The sequence below is a fragment of the Artemia franciscana genome, chromosome 17, assembly GCF_032884065.1.
Source record: "Artemia franciscana chromosome 17, ASM3288406v1, whole genome shotgun sequence".
In the NCBI taxonomy this organism is placed as follows: Eukaryota; Metazoa; Arthropoda; class Branchiopoda; order Anostraca; family Artemiidae; genus Artemia; species Artemia franciscana.
The window spans coordinates 8,276,470-8,289,896 of NC_088879.1; the positions used below are offsets into that span (position 1 = coordinate 8,276,470).

The following is a 13,427-nucleotide window of genomic DNA, read 5'->3' on the forward strand; positions in this document are numbered from 1 at the left end:
ATCTAGAGATGCGCTACGTAATTTTGACAAAACAAAAAATCAAGTAAAAAAAAAAAAGTAAAACAAAAAATCAATGAAATATAGAACTGAACAGAGTTTACGTAATATTTTGAGGATCTCATTCTCCAATTTATCTATAGAGTATGTATAATCTGATATCTTCGCTGACAAAGTTCATTTAAATTTAAATAAACCTAAGTATAAGCTTCAACTTGGAACAATCTTATATGGCTTGGAGTGCGATTGATTTGTTTCTCTTAATATCATAATTTCAAAGAAGATTAACTCTTAAATTGTCTCCCTGGTATAGGCCTAAATTAGAGGCTATTGAAAAGGAAACATGTAAAGAAGACGATTCTTACCTTATAAAATGCAGAATAATTCTAGTTAACACATCTTGACTGCAGCTTCACTATACTTCCTCCCCCCACCTATTTTGAAAATATATAGCCAAATCCCAAATCATAAATTTCCAACACATCCCACCACCTGTCACTCTTGTTTTTCCTGTTTTTGTTTCGTCACATAAATTCAATTTACGGACACATGGGTTGAACCCAGGGTTGCCAACTGCACACATTATATGTCAAAAAGACACATTACCATGTGCCGGGACACAACGTCATAAAAGGATAAATATGGGCACATTTTGTAAAATTTACAAAATAAAACAAAACATTTTCCAACTGGATATATTTTTCGGTAAAAAAAAATCTCCCTTTTCACCAAGGTAGTGCTTCTTCTCGTTTTTTTTTCTCGAATTTTCTCCAAAGTAAGGGATTTAAATGTTTACATGAATTTCGTGCTTTCACTCTTAGTCATTTATATAAATATTTTACATGGATTTTTTTTTTTTTCGTTTTGCAAAGTGTCTTTTGGTCAATATTACAACTCTTAAAAAAATAACTTCTCGTTTTTGGGATTTCAAGATGGGCACATTTTAGCTAAAAATGATCATTTTTGGATACCACTGGCGGATCTTCACCTTTTTTCTTTTTTTCACTCTTTTTTAGAATAAATTTGTCAATTTGGTCAATTATTGGCACCTTTGTCGCAAAGGGCCCCCAAGATTTTGCTCATTGGCGCCCTTATCACATTGGCCTCCCTAAGATTTTGCTCTAAATCCGCCCCTTTTGGATGCTCAGGGGACACATTCATGGACCAAAAAGTTGACAACCTATGTTGAAACAAGAGAAATACATTGGCACAACCCATGGGAAATATATAATTGGGCTATTTATTTGCAAATTAGGGGCAGAGGAGGTAGGGGATACAGTATAGTGGAACTGCGGTCAAAATGTGTAGCTACACTATTCAGTATATTATGAAGTAAGAATTGTCTTGTTGACATGCTTCCTTCTCAATAGCCCCTAATCTAGACTTATACCGTCTCCCTTCCTGTGTAAAGATGGATTTCAATGCTCAACTTTATTTTAAAATCAAAGAAATAAATCTTGAAAACATTATGAGGCAATCTGATGAGGTTGTTTGACCATTGATGTCATTTGCCAATCTTATGAGGTACAATCTTATGAGGTATGAGGTCTCCTTAATAGGAGACGAAAGAGCTATCAAACAAATATCTAAAATCAGAAGAAAAAATCTAGATCAGAAGAGAGAAAAAAATCAAGCCAACATGGACAGGGGCCTAATTTATTTGGCAGGGGGACAACTTTCCACCAAACCCTAGTTCGTCCTCTCTAGCTGAAATTTAGCGTCTTCAAAGATCTTATCGAAACTAAGATAGGCCTAAATAATTCAAGCATCCGCAGAAAGAAATATTTTTCTTTAGTTTATCATTTGTCCTTATGGGCAAAAGGCAATTTTTTCGTGGATCATTTTTCATTTTACTTGGGATTTTTTCATTTTTACTTGGGATTTCCCCCCAGATTTTGACAAAATCACGCCACATAATATGCACAATAACTACTCCACGTAAAAACTAAGGAAGTAGAATACACGGTATGTAAGCTACTCCCATCAGAAGACAGAATCAACTGACGATAAGATAATAAAAAACAGTTAAAAAACAAAAATTAATCATTCTGTTCAGAAATAACCCTTTGCTGGCATCCGATGAAATAACGCAGAAATAACTCACCTAAGCTTGGTACATAAGGAAAAGATGTGTTACTATTTGAAATTTTAGAATCCCAGTATCGAGGCCTTTTGTTCAAAACGAAGAAGAAATTGACAATACTCAGCGGATTTTAAATATAGCAATATTTCATTTAATGTATTGATATTTAAATAACATAATAGCATTTATTATTTTTGCCTGCTCATGAAAAAAAACAAACATGAAAGCGGAGTAATAGGAAAGAATAAAGAGAAAAGCAAGAATAGTTCAAACTAAACCTAAAAAATAAAATGAAATTGAATAAAATGCGAATAAAATTAAAATAAAAAACCCAACAAAATAAAATCAAACAATAACTTCTTCATCATTACTCTTAAGTAATGTTTTAAACTTCTTTTCTTAAGTAATTTTTTTCAACAGCTGGCACAACGACAACGGCTTTTACTATACGAAGGAAGGCACCCTTCACGCCACCTGACATAAATATCAGTTCTGCCGCAGTGTCCTTGACGCTTGACACACGTCACCTTGGCCTGGCTTCTGGCGTCACACACGTCACCAGGCCTGGCTTCTGGCTTCCCTTGCTATTATTTCCTGATATCTAAAGAAGAATGTCTTCTTCTCGTCTGGCGGGTATCGAAGCAAATATTTTGCTATTTACCAACTTAAAAGAGTTGCAACTGGCGCTAGTATTGACAAAAATATCAACACCGTCTAGCGTTTGGCGACACTTGGCATTTTTTCAAGCTTTGTAATCATTTTTCTGTCAATAACTGAGATAGACACTTGTTGCTACACTAATTTTACTAACTACATAAATTAAATTAATTATTTTTGCTATTACACTGAAAAAATCACCTGGTGTTGCCAAACGCTTGATGTTGTTGATGATTTTTTTTTGTCACACTAGTTCCCATTCTTGTCAGTTACCCATACTCTTTGGTATTTACAGCAAACAGGCCGGAGATTCAAACTATCAGTTTCCGTGAAACAGTCCCATAAAGCAGATACATAAAGCAGTTAAAGCGGTGTAAAGCTTTTCAAGAATCTTCCTGTCCAGGCTAAACTTTAGAGACAAGCTTGCTGTAACTTAAGCGAATATTCTTGTTAGTTTTCTTAATTATAAGTAGACAGGAAATTTTAATATCATGTCGCTACACTTTACGTTGCGACAGGTTACATTAAATAAAAAACTGTCATTGCTTCTTTTCATATCGTCCCCATAGGCTAAAGACTGGGCACTTTATGTGCTAGAAAACGCTTAAACATTTAAATATCAAATGCATTTAGGCTGGTTTTTCATCTTAGATGGCTCTGATTGGCTCTGATTAACAAAATGCTGTAATTTATTTGTTTAATTCAAATGTATAATCTGTAATTAGCCTACTAATCAAAACCTGGTCAAAACCATTGGATAATGTGCTTGTTTTTATGCCGTTTTGCACATTCAGTAACAGAATAGGTATCATATAATGTAGAAATACCATTATAACATGTGAGCATGTAAACAACCGCCAGAAAATTAACTAGAATTTAAAATGGTCACAATCAGTGATGGTCAAGGTCGTATCCAGGATTGTCCAATTACTCAAACTTTTGGACCCAAAAGGGTCCAAACCTACTACCGCCCCCCTGGATACAGCTTTGATGATGTTTATGGGGCACTTGTCTTACATGCCATTCCCCACGGGACCTAGTTTCATGTTTTGTCCTCCCTTTTCCCCTCGTCTAGTAGCCAAAGGTTTTAATTTCCTTTTATCACTGATTTGTGAATTTCCAAATTTGAATGCTCATCGTAAGATGTTAGCCTTCTCGTAAGAAGAATCTATGTTATAACTAGTTCCCCTAGAAATGTCTAATAATTAAGTCTTTTAGCCATGTATATATGGCTAACCTGGTGCCAAAAATTTTGATGAATATTTACTTTATTTTATTTTTTTTACTTTTTTTTGTAGCCCAGACAGAAACAATAGTCCAATCGGCTAGGGAGATCCGAGAAACCGGTGCCACTGGTGCATATACCACTGAATTTGAAAATATGGAAGAACGATTGGGTCAGATTAGAACAATACTGGATACGGCCAACGTCGATTCGGAACAACTCAATATGCTTGAAGATCTAATTCAAGCTTTGAGGTGAGAAAATTTCTATGATTTTTATGGCACTTGGTATTAACCAAGTGACATATGGCGATCACAAATTCTGTCGATCTGTCGGTCTGTCCCGGTTTTGCTACTTTAGGCACTTTCAGGTAAGCTAGGGCAATGAAATTTGGCAGGCGTATCAGGGACCGGACCAGATTAAATTAAAAATAATCGTTTTCCCGATTTGACCATCTGGGGGGAAGTGTGGGGCCCGTTACTTCGGAAAAAATATAAAAAATGAAGTATTTTTAACTTACGAATGGATGGTGGGATCTTAATGAAATTTGATGTTTGGAAGGATACCGTGTCTCAGAGCTCTGATTTTAAATATCGACCAGATCCGGTGACATTGGGAGGAGTCGGGGGAGGGGGAAACCTAAAATGTTGGAAATCGCTTAGAGTGGAGGGATCGGGATGAAACTTGGTGGGAAAAAGAAGCAGAAGTCCTAGATACGTGATTGACATTACTGGTATGGATCTGCTCTGTTTGGGGGATTTGGGGGGGTGGGTGGGGGGTGGAGTGTTAATTCTGACAAATTAGAAAAAATGAGATATTTTTAACTTATGAAAGAGTGATAGGATCTTAATGAAATTTGAATTTTGGAAGGATATCGTGTCTCAGAGTTCTTATTTTAAATCCCGACCGGAAGTGGTGACGTTGGGGGAGTTTGGTGGGGGGAAGGGACCTAAAATCTTGGAAAACGCTTAGAGTGGAGGGATCGGGATGAAACTTGGTGAAAGGAATAAGCACAAGTCCAAAATAGGTGACTGAAATAACCGGACCAGATCCGCTCTCTTTAATGGAGTTGGGGGGGGGGAGTAATTCGGAAAAATTAGAAAAAATGAGGTATTTGTAACTTACGAATGGGTGATCAGATCTTAATGAAATTTGATATCTAGAAGGATATTGTGCTTTAAAACTTCCGTTTTAAATCCTGACCAGATCCGGTGATATTGAAGGGAGTTGGAGGGGGAAACCGGAATTCTTGGATTACGTGAAAATCGAGGTATCTTACGAATGGGTGATCGGATCTTAATGAAACTTGATATATAGAAGAATCTTATGTCTTGGATGCTCTATTTTCAATTCTAATCGGATCCGAGGACATAGAGGGTTTGGGGGGGGGAACAGAAATCTTAACCGGAATTCTTGGAAAACGATTAGAGTGGAGACATCGGGATGAAACTTGATGGGAAGAATAAGCACAAGTTGCAGATAAGAGATTGACATAATTGGTACGGATCCGTTCTCTTTGGGGGAGCTGGGGGTTGTTAATTTGGAAAAATTAGAAACATATATGTATTTTTAACTTAAGAACGGGTGACCGGATCTTAATGAAATTTGATATTTAGAAGGAACTCATGTCTCAGAGCTCTTATTTCAAATTCCGACCAGATCTGTTGACATTGGGGGGAGTTGGATGGGGAAAACGGAAATCTTGAAAAACGCTTATAAATCTCGTAGACACGTGATTGACGTAACCGGACTGGATCCGCTCTCTTTAAGGGAGTTAGGAGGTGGGGTTCAGTGCTTTGGCGAGTTTGGTGCTTCTGGACGTGCTAGGACGATGTAAATTGGTAGGCCTGTCAGGGAGCTGTACAAATTGACTTGATAAAGTCGTTTTCCCCGATTCGACCATCTGGGGGGCTGAAGGGAGAGGGAAAATTAGAAAAATTGAGGTATTTTTGAGCTCTTAGCTGTTGTTTGTTCTGTGTTCTGTGCTGATTTAGAATTATGTTGTGAACTGTGAGTTTTTTCGTGTTCGTTTACTGTGTAGTTTGCTAACTCCTCGGACAAGTTTTTTAACTACTGGGGCGGTCGTTAAGTTCTAGTTGTCGTTTGTCATATTATTGCTATTATTTATTGTAAACCCGTCTTCATTGAAAAAGAAAATAACGGAGTACTACAAACAACAAAAGCAAAAGAGCACTTTACAACTATAACAATATAACTTGTGTAGAAGTAGTTGGCTCCAATCATGTTTTGAAATCTTTCTTTTGTGTTTCTCCATAAATCGACTCCATAAACGACTATAGTTGGATCTGCTATATCAAAACTGTTGATAAGCTTTGAACTGCGTGTCCCAATTGGATATCTTAGTAGGTATTTTCTTTAAACGGAAGAAAGTGGAGCGAATTTTTAACTCATCAGCGTGTGTCGGAATCTTCCAAAATGGTGCAATGTAGAGGGTGTGGGGCAGAACAACAATGTTGTACAGCGTTGCTAGATAACGGCGACTGAAACGAAGGTAAGTAGAGACTGTGGAAGCATGTGAAGCTTATATGTGGAGTTTGATACCTTCTGTTAGGAGATGACAAGTTTGAGACATTGTATTTCGAATGGGAATACCAATATAAACGATTTGGTATGACGGGCGGATCTTTGAATTTCCAGCTACAGTTTCATCAGGAAGTGGGCCTTTCCAGTTAAAAAGCACTGCGTCGGACTTTTCTGCATTAAATTCAAGACTAATTTTCAAGTATTCTGTTTGTCTTTTTTGAAAAGTTTCAGAAATTTTTTCCCAAGTTCGGCTGAGATTAAAAATGTCATCGAGCCAGAAAGAACGCAAGACATCTCACACTGGTCCTGTCTGGCCATAAAAGAACAGAAGACATCTCACACCGGTGTTGTGTGGCAGTGGCACCTTGCCTGGCTCCTCTCTTAACTGGTATAGTTCTATCTATTGGCCTTGCCATGACATGTTTCTTAAGAGGGGTTTCAGGGCAAACTCGTATTTTAGCATATATATCCCTTTGACATCCGGTGATAGTCGGATTTAATCTTCTTTTAGCAGCACTTAAAAGTATAAGTGGTGGATCAAAGAGTTAAAGGTGTGGTGCACATCATGACTCACCAGTGCGAGTGAACTACCTGTACAAGAAGCATCAATCAGAACGTTAGCAACAACCACAAGAGAGTCTGCACATTCAATGCCATGTTGAAAGTTAAATTGATGTGGAGGTGTATGGAACATTTTTCTCAAGATCTTTATAAAGCTTGCATAAACTGGTTGATGCAGTCATGGGTCTGAAGGATATGCATTGATTGGAGGTTTTGCAACGGAATGTTGATTCCCAAACGGAATGTTGACGGAACCAAACCTTGGGTAAGTATCATCTGAAGAAGTAACGTGAGATGTTCTTAAAGCGCAGGAACACCATTTTTGATATGTGGAGCGTGAATTCCATCCATATCTCGTGACATTTTTGGCTTAAGGCGCATAGAGCATCAGCCACAGATGTAACAGACACTGTTAAATCAGAGCCAGAGAATGTATGCAAAAATTTTTCAAGCTCTTCAGAATATTTGTGTTCAAGTTGGGGATCTGGTGGAGAGAATTCGACCTCATAGAAAGAATACCACTCAGATAGAAGACCATCAGCAGCGGAAAGGGAGATGTGGGGGATCCTAGGACGGGGTGTTGATCGAAAGAAATAAGGGTTTATCTTTGATTTTTTTTTTTTTTTTTTTTTTTTTTTTTTTTTTTTTTTTTTTTTTTTTTTTTTTTTTGTGCTGACAGTTCTGTGATTCGCTTGTGGTAGTTCTGAAGTTCCTTGGCATACTTTTTCTTTGTTGCGATGCGGATAAAATTAACAGGACCGGGCCTTGGTTGGTTGAATTCAATCTGTAGACGTAGCCAAAACTTTTCTGAATCATGTCATTGAAAGAGACTTTGAATTTCGTGCCACCTTGGAACAGTTCCTAGATGGCGACGCTTCAATGGGACAGCACGAGATTCTAGATATTGTAAAGCGTGGCATATCTCTGCACAATAAATACCAAGGAGAATACGTTTTTCCTCAGTGGGCAGCGGTGAGTAACTGATTAGCAGGACAGATGGTACTTTAATCTTGGGAAGGATTGTAGAAATTTGTAGAAACAATATCTCGGTACAGTTCTGTGTTGACTAACGCCCAATTACGTATATATGATGAAATTGGTATCTTTGGGTCACCAGTAGGCATCTGTGAAGTTTGATTTGGTTAGAAAGAAAACGATACATGCAGGTGAATAGATATTAAGCAATCACCAAGAACCTCCGGTTGAGATACATCTAAGGATAGAGACGCGATAAAATGGTTTATGTTTGATGTGGACAAGGAATTGTGAATGCATGTGAGATCTATGTCTTTATCAGCAACATACAAATGATTATTAAATATTTCACCAACCAGAGAAGAGCGGGAAGATAGAGCAGTTAGGTTACAGTTTAGTTAGGTTACAAATCTCAACTATTAGACATGCAGAATTACTAGAAATAATACTTAAAATGCTTCTGCCTAACTAATCGGAGGTAAGAGCAAAAAGGCTCAGACGTATTATTATGGTAATTAGTCAGCAAATAATCGTTACAGATAAACACATTATCAACCTTAATAGCAGGAAAGTAATCAATGGGATCTACAAGAACCAAACATAAAATGGAATTAACGTAAGTCATAAAACCTCCCGACGGTCTACCACCAGCGCTTTTTTGCTTAGCACGTGTTGTGTAGCAAGCTAACTTATCTGTGGTATCCGTAAGACTGAAGCTTAACTGACTTGAGACATACTCTTGTAAGAAAATCACGTCATGTTTTGACACGACTTCATCAAAACTGAAGACTTTTGAACGAACCCACCGTTAATGTTTATAGTTAAGCACCTCATACTGATATTATGGCCAACCATTGGCACTTTGACCGCGTGGATTAGGCTGAATCTTGGCTGGACGATTACTTGGATATTTCACACTTTAAGATATTTCGCCAGCAACCTTGCATAAAACACAGAACGTAATAGCTGTACACGCGTTTGAACGGTCAGATAAATGATATAATAAGTTTTCTCTCTCTCTCCCTCCCTTTCTTCCTTCCTTTACCTTTTCATTTGAATTTTTGAAGCAAATTGTTTCCATAAGAAACAAAGAGCAAGTTTGAAGCTTAGAACGAGCGAAAACTTTGAAAACGAATATATTACATCCGATTAATATTAATCAATTAAACAAATAATTCCAATCTATATTGTTTTTATCGGTATTACATTTACGATTCTTCATTTGTGATGAGAATATTTTTTTAAACTTTAAATTGGAATTCAGATTTTTGTAAAAGTAAAGTTTTCTGCGCGAAACTTAGAGGGAGCTTGACACTTAAAATGAGCGAAAAAGGCGAATAAATAAATTACGTTTAACCAACTAAATCATCGATTTTAATTACTTTCTTTTTATTAGTATTATATCATAAGCATATTGGTAGACTGCTCACCTACAATGCAGAGGGCTAGGATTTGACCCGAAGTTGGTGGAAGTCAAAGATTTTCAACTAAACGAGACTGAATTAAAAAGTTTACCAAAAGCATGATTGAACTGAATAAAACTATTAAAAACTAAGAAGCTAAACAGGATAAAGCTATTTTTCATAAAAGGCATTAATCAAAATTGCAAAAAAAAAACTCAGTTAAAAACGAACGTAAGCCAAAGGCAGCGCAATAACGCCGCCTAAGTAAAGAACTATATAGCTTCAGCGTAATATAAATTCTTTTTTTCACCAGGTCACTTTTTGGAGAAGTTGCTGTAGAAACTTAGCAGGGGGCTCATTCGATTGGAAATTAGAGCCATTGTTAGAGAGCAAAAAGGGATTGAAAAGTAATCAGCCTCCATCCCATTCCCTTTTTTAGCTGTCCTTCTCCCAAATACATCAGCTCAAAATAGCTATTTTGTTCTAAGTAGTCGAAAGATCCGATAACTATGCCTCCATGGATGACTTGACCCCCACCACTCCACATCACCCCCTGGGGAAAGGGCTATAAGTCATGCAGTAGCAACTTTTATATAGATGATTTATTATTGGGAGAGGAAGTAATATTGGATCCTGGGTGTGTCCGAAACGGCCAAGAGTATAAAGGTGAAACAGAAGGAAATACTATAGGGGATGTTCAACTAAATCAGAAGACATTATGTGTATCTGGATCCATATAATGAAAGGGCGTAATTGCAATATCTTAGTAACGGCTAAGGGTATTAAATTAAAATTTTCAGCGTATGTTGGAGGGGAGAAGTTGAACTAAACAAAGATATTCAAAAACGCTTTAATTCTTTTTTATAATTCTGCAGTTTATTTAATGCTGTCTTTTATGCGCATAATTTAGAATTATACAATTAAAGTTTACTCTTTTTGTAAATATCTAAATTTTTTCAGATTAAAATTTCTTATAGCTTTTGAATATTGATATTGAGGTTAATGTTTATGCGTAATTTATTATTGACATTAACCAAAGCCTCAAGAAAGACTAAGTTGTACTTTAGTGCAAAGGATGGGGGACCTAGGGTACGGTAAACCCACTCCTTAGCTAGATAATTTCTGCTCGTTTTGGGTTCCATTACATCTCCTTACCTTCATTTTAAAATACTTTTGAATTACTTAATGCATGACAAGGAACCATCAAAGATATGAAAGAAAGGAATCTCGTTGGTTTCTTGTTGCTTTTGTAGGGGGGAGGTGTAAATTGTGAGTGTCCATTTTTTCAACTATCAGGCTTTCCACAATAGACTTAATCCCATTCTAAATAGAGTTGTCCTATTCACTGCATCTGTATAAATTACTTAATTTTAGTTGTACATGCAAAGAGTCAGAAAGAGATATGCAAACAAATAAAAGTTCAGATGGGGATAAATCTATTTATTTAGACAGTAAAAACAAGTACGAAAGTCTAGATATTTCGATCACATATATAGAGACCGTCCCCAGTAGAAATGACGGTCGCTGTATATGTGATCGAAATATCTAGACTTTTGTACCTGTTTTTACTATCTAAATAAATGGATTTATCCCAATTTGAACATTTATTTGTTCTTTATAGAAAGGCAGTGTGGTCTGAGAAAAGAATACCTAATTTAAGGTGTTACGTTGGAGATATACAGATCAAATTAATTTTGATAGGAGAAATTCCCCTCCCCGCGGAGTCTATCGAAAATTTCCCTTGAAAATTTTCCCCACATGTAAAATAACGACGGTATTTTTAAACTTGAAAAGTATTAGCTTGAATATCATTCCGAAGCTGTTAAACACCTAATTCAGAGATATATTGTTGTTTAATTGACGTTTGAGCGAATCAACCGCTCTTATACGTGCGATCCTCTTTTAAAACCTGGGCTGATGAAGCCACGTCACTTTGAGAAACACACAAATAAAATTTTGGCACAGGCCACGTCAACACTTAGGATGTCTTGGGAGAGTATTAAGACGTTGTACAGAGTGTTCTTGCTTAAATCACTGGCACTAGTATGAATATCATACCTCTATTCGGCTAATATTGCTTAAAATATATGTGAAAAGAAACATACTCAGATTTAAATAAGGCTAAAATACAAGAAGAAATAAATAGATAAAAGGTCAATACAATAAAAATAGAAGTTAATGCAGTTACTACAATTAAAGCATCTATAAAATTAAACGTAAATACGAAATAGAAAGGTCAATACAATGAACATAAAAGTCAATACGTTATAATTTAAAAAAAAAATCAGAGAATGTTATGCAGATTACAACTCTTTATATACTTAGTCAACAACAACGTAGTCTTTCAATGGATCCATTTAGGGGACTTAGCCTGACCTAGGATTACTCTCATTGTAAATGCACCAAAATAGTTTATAATTTGGTTTCTAAACAAATTTCTTTGTACTTCATAGTTTGTGCACTTCATGAGAATATGCCTAACATCATCATATTACAAATATCACAGAAGGGCGATCTAACTCTCCCCCATTTATGTAAAACTGAACGGGTTTTGGCATGACCTGTCCTCAATCTAAAAACAGTAACAGCAACAGATCTAATATCGTGCACAAGTCCATCAGGTGGTGCCTTATAGTCATAAAGTTCTAAAATTGGATTTATGCAACGTCTAATAAAATTATTGGTCTTTCTATCACATAACACCTTATAAATACATGCAAAATATTCATTTTGAGTGGGTTTTACACTTATACTCTGACCATTTAAAATACCCCACTTTGCCATTATATCAGCAGATTCATTTTTAGCAATTTCCACATGTGCAGGGACCCAGACTACAAATATATTATTTCCCACAAGCTCTAAAGACCTAATTATTTGGTGGATATTACAAACTAATTCACGACTAGGTTCATGCTCATTCATCAGGTACTTAAGGGCTGATGCTGAGTCAGAGCACGTCATCTAACTCCAGGCATACCCATATGACTTAATAAATTCCAATGCCTTATATATAGCAATCATTTCAATTAAAAAAATAGACAGGCTGCCTGGTAACTTAATACTACATGAAACTGACATACTGGGGACCGCCACTGCACAGCCAGCACCCTTATCTGACTTGGAGCCACCAGTAAAAACCTGTATATAGTCTCTTAGGTGGTCAGTTTGTCTTAGCCAGTCATGTTTGAGAGTCAAGTTATTATTATCCCCACGATCAGGGATCAGGTACAGGGAAATACACATTATTCTTTATTGCACTTAGCTTATTCAATATTATTCTCAAAAGCTATCTCATTAATGGGTACTATATTTAGGCACTCATTTGAAAGCAAGTTATTACACCTATAAAAGACTGGAGTATTCCTATCGTTGAAAGTAACATCACTATTATATATTTATAATTTCCATCTTGATTATATCCTCATTTGAAGTAATTTTTTTAGTGAAATACTTCACAAGTAACCTGTCACGTCGTACCTTAAGCGGGCTCACCCCCAATTCAATCATCATACCTGGATTAGGGGTACTATTTAGGCAGCCAATGGATCGCCTAAGTACACTGTGGAACACTGTATCTATTTCTTTTAGATTCTTCTGACTAGCATCACCATATATAAAGCTACTATAATCAAGCTTACTAACAATAACAGCATTTATAATTTTACTTAAAGGAGCTTAAAGGACTTAAAGGACACTTAAAAGGAGCACCCCTTTTCCCTAGGTGCATTACATTTGTAAGGTTTAATCTACTCCTAATATTGCCTAACAAATACTCAATGTGTCTCAACCATGTCATTTTACTATAAAAATTAGGCCTAGGTAGCAGAAAGAGTCATCCAGCCTAATGGGCTGATTTACAACATTTACTTGTGGTACTGCAGTATTATTATTTTTTGAGAAAAGCATACCAAGTGTTTTCTAAGGTGATTATGTCATGTTATTCTCGCTACACCATTGTTGAACATTATTTAATGCTTTT

General features: G+C 36.3%; 1 protein-coding gene across 2 annotated transcripts in view; it reads left to right on the top strand.

Annotated features, from left to right (window-relative positions):
- LOC136037782 (laminin subunit beta-1-like) overlaps positions 1 to 13,427 on the top strand; it is a 142,588-nt gene that overhangs the window by 106,277 nt on the left and 22,884 nt on the right. For both annotated transcript variants that reach the window (XM_065720611.1, XM_065720612.1), the window contains exon 19: positions 4,036 to 4,216. In XM_065720611.1, the coding sequence (XP_065576683.1) occupies positions 4,036 to 4,216 (181 nt within the window). The remainder of the gene's footprint in view (positions 1 to 4,035; positions 4,217 to 13,427) is intronic.